The sequence below is a fragment of the Grampus griseus genome, assembly GCF_964374135.1.
Source record: "Grampus griseus genome assembly, chromosome: 10".
Taxonomy (NCBI): Eukaryota; Metazoa; Chordata; class Mammalia; order Artiodactyla; family Delphinidae; genus Grampus; species Grampus griseus.
The window spans coordinates 59,148,429-59,159,285 of record NC_139004.1 but is presented as its reverse complement, the minus strand read 5'-3'; the positions used below and the strand labels follow the sequence as shown (position 1 = coordinate 59,159,285).

The 10,857-nt window shown below is 48.9% G+C and overlaps 1 protein-coding gene across 1 annotated transcript; it reads right to left on the bottom strand.

Moving 5' to 3' along the window:
• Positions 1–640: 640 nt before the first annotated feature.
• Positions 641–5,970, bottom strand: LYZL4 (lysozyme like 4; the record flags this gene model as incomplete). Its single annotated transcript, XM_082663512.1, has 4 exons — positions 641–710; positions 2,241–2,319; positions 5,578–5,727; positions 5,832–5,970. The coding sequence occupies 4 exons, from the start codon at positions 5,968–5,970 to the stop codon at positions 641–643; spliced, it is 438 nt and encodes a 145-aa protein (XP_082519638.1).
• Between the last annotated feature and the right edge of the window lie 4,887 nt (positions 5,971–10,857).

Below are 10,857 nucleotides of genomic sequence, written 5' to 3'. Positions count from 1 at the left end.
GCCGTTGGCTTCTAAGATCACAGGAGGACTCTTCTTGTTTATGTTTCTGTCTTTTGCACAAGTTCTCTAATACAAGTATGTGTTGACAAGTTTTTAAAATTTAACGTTTCATAAGAAAGATCAACTGTCACTGGAGTCTCTCCACAAAAGTGCAGAGAGGATTTTTGTGGTCTCCTCCCTGCCACCTGGGTATCCCAGTGTGGACACCGTAGCTGGAGCTGGGGGTCCTGCTGGCACTGGCGTCTCTTCCTCTCTTCTTTGACTCCCCTTCCCATCCTCTGTATCTTTTCTTCCTTTCTCTATTAATATTGACATTCATGGGCACATCTTATTTTCCAGATGTTTTCCTTCCTTCGAGTCCTCCACCTGAGATTAAATACTAAGGAAGCATGATAATGGTAAGTAATGATTTTCATCGTAACAATCACAGTATAGTAGGACAAGTGGAGCCCTTTGAACCAGGTTGAATAACTAGTGGTTTATTCTGCATCCTGCGTCCCTGGATGAAGCAAATTTTGCCCTTTTCCACCTGGAGCCATCAAGCGGTGAGATAATCAACGGGATGAGTGAAGGCAGTGAACAGGAGAGCATCTTCAGTAGGAAGATGCCAGGGGCAAGTGCAGCGAGGGCTTCCCAGTAGCTACGGCTTGCATCCGTCCAACCACCGCTCCAGAGTGTCAGAGTCCTGGCAGTTGAGGGTCCAGGAGGTCCTGCGGGGAGGAAGGCCAGGGAGAGAGAACCGGAGGGGGCTGCCCATACTCACAGCTTGGCATCTCCAGGGAGCTCAGCCCCCGCTGGCCAATTTAAACCCACTGCCTGGCCCCTGGAGCATGTGAGTGGGCCCAGTTCTGAAAGCTTTCTTGCATCCCAAGTATGTCTCTCTCGCTGGCTGGCTCCACCACCCGCTGGCATGAGAGCTGGTGCTTCCTCCATCCTGCTCACGACATCTCCCCTTCCCGTAAACCCCACACTGCAAGATGGAGAGGCTGAGCTGTGAACTGCGAAATCCTTCTCCAACCCTGCAAAGCATTTGTAGCTTCTCTGAAGTGAGCATCAGAGAAGCTCTGTGACATGTATGGTGAGTACTGGGCAGATCCTAGTCCTGAAACTGGAACACTTGTCCCACAGCCGCGGCCTCTTGTTACCTTTCCATGCACCTGCTTCACCCCTCACCTTCCAAAATTCCTTCCAGCTCCTCAACCAAGGTCAGCTGGACTGAGTTTCTCTAACCTTTTCTCCTGGTCCCCCAAACATGACCCTCCTATTCCCAGCCCCTTGGCCAGAATTCAGACCCCAGGTCCTCCTCTCCCATCCTAGAAGTGGTGGGAGTCACCAGGCCACTGCAGGCCATTAGACATCAGTTCGTCCCATCCCTCGACCGGGCATGAAGCTTCATGAGTCTTCCAGGGTAGGGGGTCACACAGTTGGAGAAGGGGCGGTGACCCCCTGGCCCCTCATAGCTACAGAGCAGCAGGGAAAACACACACAGATGTATTTTCAGAAATTGCAGTGCCCTCCATAGCCCCTGGCAGGCACTGCAGAAGGGACTCCGCGGGGAGGCGAGTGGGGGGAGCCTGGGTCTTCTCCCTTCCTGTCCGCCCCAAGTTCCACAGAGCAGCCTGATTTGAGCTTTGGAAAAGCCATGGCGGCTTATTAGCTTAATGAGAGCTCACTTCACTGGAAATCCTGAGCATGTAAGAGACCTTGATCAGACTGGCCCAACACATCTCTACTTAGTGCCATACAATGAAGATGGTTTTAGCTCATTAGTGCTTGCCCTAGGGGTCAGCCAAGCTTCCAGATTAATTGGAAAGTCAAGATTATGCATGAAAGATATTTCCAACACCCAGAAGACAGTTAACATTAACAAGAGGATTCCCACTTTAAAATGCAATCTATTAAATTAGTGAGAAAGATAGGTTAACGAATAAGGGGTGTTGAGACCACCGACGAGCCATTTGAAAAATATGAAGGTGGATGCCCTGTCTCACTTTTTAATACCAAAATAATTTCCAAGAAGGACCAACATTTAAGTATAAAGCCATGACAATTCTATTTTATAATTTATTTAACAAAAACTTAACATAGGGTATTTTGTGCCAGGGACTGTTCTGATATAGAGGGAAACGTGGCTTGATTTCTTTAGAATCTTTCATCTTAATCTTGGTTGCTATACACGTACAGTCCCAAACCAGTGGGACTTGATGAGTGGGTGAAAGTCATTAATACAGGCTACTTACCACGCTCCCATTCCTCTTTTTCCTTTTACAATTTTCTTGGCACATTCAATTGTCTCCTTTAAATTTGGATTCAGTGAGGGTGTGAAAGAAGAAAATGAAGTGGAATGATGCCGTGTCACCACTTGGCAGCTAAGTCAGAGTGATGTCAAGGAAGCTACCAGGGGCTCACGTTAGAGAGGCTTCCATGTGATTCCAAGAATAAATCTATCCCTGTATTTTTCTCAGACAACACTGGGAAGTAGCAGGATGTGGTCATCTTTTACTAAATCTATTGATTTTTTCTTATAATCCTTATAATGATATTTTCATTAAAAATGTATATGATGGGGACTTCCCTGGTGGTCCAATGGTGAAGAATCTGCCTTCCAATGCAGGGGACATGGGTTTGATCCCTGATCGGGGAACTAAGATCCCACATGCCGTGGGGCAACTAAGCCCGCGTGCCACAACTAGAGAAGAGAAAACCCGCACGCCACAACTAGAGAGAAGACTGCGTGCTGCAAGAAAGAGCCCATGTGCCACAACTAAGACCCGATGCAGCCAAAAAAAATGTATATGTATAGTGAATATCCTGTGCTAGGCTATAGAAGAAGCAGTGGAGATAGAATGAGAAACACAATAAATCCATCCCTGCCTTCATAACGCCTACAGTCTGGAAGGGGGTAGATAAAGATTATAGTCAATTATAATACAAAGGATACCTGGAACCATGGAGGAATGCAGCATTGAGTGGGGACACCTAATTCAGAGTTGAATTAGGGTCAGGGAAGGGTTATTGGGCCAAGTGATATCTAGTGGAGTAGGTAAGGAAAAGGGGTTGAGGACATCACAGAAGGAAAACTGTTCCAGGCAGAAGGAACAGCATGTGAGAGGGCCCAGAGGTGCCCCTGAAGAACCAACATGTCTATGCATCCATCCTTCCATTCCCTCCTTGGACCGTGGAACCAAGACCTCCCACATGGGACCCCCTCCTTCTTGCCCACACTACAGTCTCCCCCCTTCCATAACCTAGTCTGATTGCTTCTCCTTAAAACATTATTTCATTGCCCCCTCGTTGCCCGGAAAACAGAACCTCAATCCTTGGCTTTGTCCAACTTTGCCCAACGTGGCTTTCCACTTCCACTGCTTTCCTCCACGACCCCACCATTCAAGACATGTCAAGGGGCAGGAGGCAAAGACAGTGCCAACCCTGATGGTACCGATACCCACAGCTTGGGGGTCATGCACAGATCCTCTTCCCAGACTTTGTTCACACTCATCTCCCAACCTGCATCTGCTCATCCAAAAGTATAGTCCTTAGAAGTCTGTCACTGACCACCTAGCCCACTGTGCCCTCTCCCCTTTTCTGAATAAAACGTCACTCTGATTCGGCACTTATCTGTTATATACATGCATACAAACATACTGACCTGCATAGTATGCACGCATACATACGTGTATCAGTCCTAATGCCCAACTATCTTGTAAATTCTTTAAATAAAGGAAAATTGTGTTCATCAAGCACCAGACACCATGTTCAGGACTTAAAACTTGTAAAAGCCTTGTGGGAGCACCCCTCACTCCCCTCCCCCCCCCAAAACCTCATCCCTATTCTGACCTGTAGCTCATGGATTAGTTTTGCCTGTGTCTAAACTTTATATGTGGGTTCATATAGTACGTACTCTGTGTGACTACCTTATTTTATTCAACATTATGTGAAATTTATCCATGTTGTTGCTTATAGCTGTAACTTATTCATTTCCATTAATGTGTGATTAGAAAAAAAAAAGAAAATATTTAGGAAAACATTCCTTCATGCACTTTGGTTTTTAAAGAGTCTCTAAATAAGAATATACCATGATCTATTTATCCATTCAATTGTTGATGGACATTTGCTCCAGTTTTTGGGTTCTATTTAAAAAAAAGCTGCTAAGATCAAATAAAATAAAATAAAAGCCTTGTCAGGTAGGTACTATTATTAACTCCATTTTCTTTTTAAAATTTTATTATTTATTTATTTATTTTTGGTTGCGTTGGGTCTTCGTTTCTTCACGCAGGCTTTCTCTAGTTGCGGTGGCTTCTCTTGTTGTGGAGCATGGGCTATAGACACGCGGGCTTCAGTAGTTGTGGCACGTGGGCTCCAGAGCACAGGCTCAGTAGTTGTGGCGCATGGGCTTAGTTGCTCCATAGCATGTGAGATCTTCCCGGACCAGGGATCAAACCCGTGTCCCCGGCATTGGCAGGCGGATTCTTAACCACTGCACCACCAGGGAAGTCCCATAACTCCATTTTCTAGATAAGAAAACTGAGGCTCAAATCACATAACTAGTGATTATGTGGAGGTAGAGCCAAGGTTCTGTCTGACCTCAAAGCCTGTGCTTTTTCTGTTCCCCACACTGCCTGACAGGAGAACTATGCAATTCCTCTGAATTGCCCCCAGTACTTAGCACAAGGTCTAGCCCCTCTAGATGGTGCCTTGTGAGTCCTGTTGGCTTGTGGTTACAAATTCCCAGGGAAGACTGTCTTACCCCTTTCGTTAGAGTGTCTTCCCTCTGGGGTTTTCTAGCTCATCCCTTTCAGCTGACAGGGTAGCTCTCAGGGCTCTCAGGGCTCTTTGGACGTTGCCAGTGCGCCTGCGTACCTTGCTCAGACCCTGTCTACACAGTGACCTCAAACCCCCAGGGTCATCATCGGCTTCAGTCTTCACTTATCTCTCTGCATTCTTGCTCCTCTCTTTCGCCTCTAGGGATTTCTTACTTTCTTGCCAGTTCAGCTAGGTACTTTAAAAGATGGGGGGTTTTTTGGTTTTGTTTTTTTACTTTTTTACATTTTATCTAGTGGGAGGGTTTTTTGAGATATCTAGTCCACCGTATTTTCATCACAGCACTCAATACCACCTCTATTACAGATAATTGTATTGGATTCTGGAGATGAACATATATAACCTTCTTATGAGACATAAATTACATCCCATCTTCTCCCGGTGATCACTCTGCCTGTCAAAGTGGCAGCCTCCGCTCCCCTTGAAGAAGAGTGTCTTCTATATCAGGCCCAGCCAGAGCCCTCTGCCCTCACCCGTCAGGCTCCTCCCTGCCTCCCCCTCTGCCCACCTGCACGTGGGTCTCCATCGCTGCGTCCCAGGCTGCCCAGCCTGACTCACCGCAGCCCCTTCTCCTCGCGGACCTTTGGCAGTGCAGTGCTCTGCTTGGCCTCCCTGGGGTCCACCCTGGATTTGGTTCAGCCCCGTCTTTGCCGGGCCCTCCTTCTCTCAGCTCCAAACTTTTAAGCGCTGGCCAGCCCTCTGAGCTCAATGCGGCCACCCCCGCGGGCCCCAGGGTGGAAGGAGGGAGGGATCTACCAGAGCAGGACACGTGGCAGCAGTTCTTGCCGTGATCACACCGGTCACGGTTGCGGATCTGAAAGAAGCCGTAGCCGGTGTAGTCACCGCGCAAGCTGTCGTAGGCAGCAGTGGGGTTGAACTTGCTCTCAAAATAAGTCAGGCACACCCCTAAGATGGAACGGGAGGGATGTGGCTCAGAGGAGAGCTGGGGAATCCTCGGCAGGGGGCAGTGGGAAAAGACGTGAGGAGTGGGGCTGAGAGGGGCTACTTACAGTTTTCGAGGCTGTAGCCCTCAAAATCACTCAGGCCTCCTTCGTGGAGCTTTTTAGCCACCACACAGCGCCCCAAGACAGCAGCGCCACTTGGAACCACCAGGTACCCAATAAGGCAGGGCACCATGGACGCCTTCATCCTCTCCAGCTCAGGGTGACGGCCGCCAGGTGAGTGGATGGAGTCACAGGTAATTCTCACCGAGATCACTGGGACTCTGGCCGAAGAGAAGGGTGCTGTGGGACTGGGGGTGTGCAATTCAGGGATGCCCTCCTGGCTTAATCACAATACCTCTTCCCATCCTAATTCTGTGTTTCGTGTCACTGCAAACCCATGGTACCCAAGGCCCTGCCTCTCCTCCTCCCCTTCACCTCCTGTTTTCTCAGGAAACTGCTCTCTCCAAGGTCTCCTTCCCACCCCCCACCCCCATTCTTTCCCTCCAGCAAAACCGAATCATTTCTCCTGACAGTAGATACAGATGCTCAAATGCTTTTTTCCTCTTTACTGTGAAAGCAGAACTTGTTCATGAAACACATTTTGGAAAATAGAAAATGAGAAAAGAAAAAAATAACTCATCACGGTCCCACCATGATGAGCACAACAGCCACTGTCCTGTTGAATTATTTCCACCATTGCCTTTTATCCTGGAATATATTCCGAGCTGTGGTCTACAAACCAAACTCCAGTGACCTTTTCTCTCATTGTCCTCACAAGGAGACCTGGTCCAGCCCGGACCTGCCAGTGATTAGCTGGGTCGTCACTGGAAAGAGCAGAGAAGTCTCTTAGCCTCACAGCACCTCTGCTTTCACTCCTCTCTTCCTCTTGTTCACCTTCACACCGTCACAGTCACCTTGCACATTTCTTTGTTACCTGCCCATCTCATTCCCACCCAGGTCCTTTGCACCTGCTATCCCTTCTGCCTGGAACATGATTCCCCCAACCACCACAGAGCTTGCTCTTTCCTGTCATGGTCTCAGCTCAAACAAGCTCACCACTTCAAATAGGATTGTCTGACCACTTGCCCATCCCAGAAAATAGTTTTCATTTTCTTCACAATGTAAATAAATTCCAGAAAGTTCCTCGTTCATTTGTCTACCTCCCATACCAGAGTGTAAACACCAGACATGCAGAAAACTGGCCTGTCTTGTCCTCTGCTTTAGCCTCAGAACTTAGAACAGAACCTGGGGCACGGTAGGTGCTCAGTGAATCTTTGATCAATGAATGAATGAATGAATGATTGAACAAAAACCTACTCTTCCCAACAGGACTGTCATCGGATGAGCAATAAGTGAATGTACTGATGAGCATCTCCTGCAGCTGGGAATAGTCATGTCTGTCCCAGTTCGTGCCCACCGTACACCCACTTACCATCCTTCTGCGGGCCCTTGGTGCCTCCTCAGGGGAAGGGAAGAGCAGCCGCTGCAACAGGCTCGACGTTTATTGCAGGAAAGTCGCTCTATCTACACTCCGCTCCCTGGAGTTTTCAGATGTCCCTTCCTTGATAACCCGTTTGCCTTCACCCAAGAGCTTGCAAACCCTAAGTCCTTCTTCGTGACCTGCTCTTCTAGAATCTTTTCTATGGCATCAGTTGCTATGCACCAGGGTATTCTGAAACAGGGAGGAGTTGGTCACCAGCACATTTGTATTAGTTTTCTATTCCTGCTATAACAAGTCACCTCCAGCTTAGCAGCTGAAACAACACAAATGTATGAACTCAAAGTTCTATAGGTCAGAAGTCTAACAGGGCTCACCAGGCTAAAAGCAAGGTGTTGGAAGGGCCATGCTCCTTTCTGGGGGCCCTAAAGAAGGATCCACTTCCTTGCTCATTTGGGCTGTTGACAGAATACAGTCCTTGTAGCTGTAGCACCGAGATCTCTGTTTCCTTGCCAGCTGTCAGCTGAGGGTCATTCCCAGCTGCCAGGGGCCATCTGCATTTCTGGACTCTACCTCCTTCCTCTAACTTCAAAGACAGCAAGGGTGGGTGAAAACTCTCTTTCACGCTGAATCTCATCTGCCTCTCCTTCCACTGTTGTATCTCATGGACTCACCTTCTGCCTCCCCTCCTGCTTTTAAGGACACATGTGATTACACTGGCTCGCCCAGACTCTCCAGGATAATCTCCCCATTTATGTCATTTGGAGTTACCCCCAAACAAGCTTCTGTCAGTGGGCCTGGACTGGCAGAGTCAGGGTATGTTCATTTCTACTATGGGGCACGCACACGCTGCTTCTGGGAGGTTTTCCAGGGGAGCGGCCCTGGCTGGGTCCTGGGATCCCCAGAAGTTCTGATGCTATAATCACTCTCTCAGGAATAATGTATCAGCCTCCATTCCTCACTTACTATGACCTAACTGAATTTGCATGAGGGGAGAAAACTGTGGCCTTGGGAGTCAATATCATAAGTGCTTATTGTCATCTGGACATTCTCTAGGTTCCGGGAGTGGCAGGGATGTGCGTGCCCTGAGGAAGGCGCACTGTGGGACCATCCTCTCCTGCAGCCCAAAACCTGATGTAGTTTCCTTCCCTCCCTGGCCTGTACTAATTACAAAGGGGGAAATGTGCTTTGCGTGGAGAAGTCTTGACAGCACCACTCTAACCAAGGTGTCAGGCTTGGCACTGACAGTAGTGGGATGGCCTGACATTACGTGTCACTCGTGCCCTACACAACATCACACTGGCCCCTCACATTCTGTTCCCCAGGCCTGGTGACCCAGGAAAAGGCATCAATCATTAAGCTCCATGGTCCTGAGTCTTCCAGCAAAGCTGCTAGGATCCCTCCTCCCACAAGTGGAGAACACCTGCGTATACACGAAGGCCACCTTTAGCCCCAGAATACAGAGATGTGCGCATAAGGGGGCCCCTGCCAACTGTTCCATCACAGCTTTGGTTATTGCAAAGATCATTTGTCAACTATAATCCAACTGTAAGATGAATTTGGCTGCTTCAAGTCCCAAGTCCACTACAGGAGCCAGGATCCCTGAATTGGGGCCGGGATCAGCCACTTCTAAGTCGGGGACAGGGAGCCAGCCCTGAATCCCTGAGTTTCACCTGCTCTCGCAGGGCTGAGCCCTCTCGGTTTGCCCCAGCCCCGGGCTCTAGCCGGACTTCTCCCGAGCCTTCCCCAACAGATGGATCTCCATCTGCTCCTCAGACATCACCCGATAACACAATCTATAATTACGTTTGTATCTGTGTCAATATCTGCATCTATATCTGTACAGCGTCTGCAAAAAAAAAAGGGAAAAAAAAGGCTGGAGACAAGAAAAGAGGCTGGCTAGCCAATCCTACAGACACTCAAAAACATGCAAGGTAGAAGTTCCCTTTGAAATGATCTAGTTTGCCTATTCTCAAAACTGTTTCTTGCCAGTGAAGCCAGTGTCATGCAGAAACCCTTGATGACAGCTCACCTTCTTTGCTGCCTTTGCAAGTGGCCCATAGGGATGATATCAGGGCTTGAGGAAGATGTAACCAGTTCATCATGTTATTCGTATCTGAGTAAGGCAGAAACAGGACCAGGTCCGGAACTGAGGGCTTCTGCGCCCAAAGAAAGAGGTCTGAGAATATATTTTTGGTCATCCAGCCAAAACCATTCCTCCCTAAAAGAACCTCCGTGGTGGGCAGAGAGCCCTGAATTGGGCAGGACCCCTGTCTCTGGCCTAGGGGTGGGTGTATGACCTAGTTCTGGCCTGTAAGATGTAAGGGGAAATGCACTGAGGAGAGGGCTCCTGGGAATGATTTCCTTTTGGTAACAGACACAAAGAAGGAGAGAGTCCCATTCGAGCCCACCCTGCTTCCCCTTTGAACTCAGCCTCACGAGGGATGCTGCTGCCATTATTTGACATTAGGGGACCTAGAAAATGACACTGATACCAAATCAGAGCCTGATACCCCTGATCCCTGAATCACTATCAGCAGTCGCCCATCTCCAGACTTCTTCTTACGCGAGAAAAGCAAAGTTCTGTGGCGTGAGCCCCCTTTTGTCAGGCAATGTACCTTCTGCCGAAAGCATCTCTGACAGATTCAAGGGATTTGTGTAAATCTGCCACACGTTTATTTTCAAATCCAAGCATTTCTAGCTGTGGTGTTGCTTCCCTAGTTTGAAAAGATATTTTTACACTTCAGCTGAAACAGCATCAGAAAGAAAACAGCCCCACTTTTGTGTACTCACTGAGGGGTTGTCTGAGGCAAAGTGTGTTCGCGGAAAGGGAGAGGGGAGAGGAGGTGTTTTCTTCTATGAAAATTTTTGTTGTTGCCCGTGTAGGACAAAGCCTCCCTCGGATGCTGAGATGGAAGGAGAAAGACTTCAGGCTGAACAGAGAGAGACTCTGAGCAGGAAGCAAGCAGGGGACACATCACGACATCGCAGGAGGGAGCCACCGTTATGGTCCGGGAGCTTATGGGCCCACATTGCAAAGGGGATGAGGAACCCAGCAGGAACCACTGCAAACCAAAGGGCCCTCATCACAAAGAGGATGAGAAACCACCTCACACCAAAGTTCCCCCATCACAAAGGGTATGAGGAACCCAGCAGGACTCACCTCACACCAAAGGGCCCCTATCACAAAAGGGATAAGGACCCTTTGTGATGTGGGCCCTTTGGTGTGAGGTGGTTCCTGCTGGGTTCCTCATCCCATTTGTGATGTGGGCCACTTGGTGAGAGGTGGTTCCTGCTGGTTTGTCTTCCCCTCTGTGATGTGGGCCCTTTGGTGTCAGATGGTTCCTGCTGGGTTCCTCATCCCCTTTGTGATGTGGACCCTTTAGTGTGAGGTGGTTCCTGCTGGGTTCCTCATCCCGTTTGTGATGTGGACCCTTTGTGTCAGGAGGTTGCTGCTTGGTTCCTCCTCCCCTTTGTGATGTGGTCCCTTTGTTGTGAGGTGGTTACTGCTTGTTTCCTCATCCCCTTTGTGATGTGGGCTTTTGGTGTGAGGTCGTTCCTCTTGGGTTCCGTATCCCCCTTGTGATGGGGGACCCTTGGTGTGAGGTGGTTCCTGCTGGGTTCCTCATCCCCTTTGTGATGCGGGACCCTTGG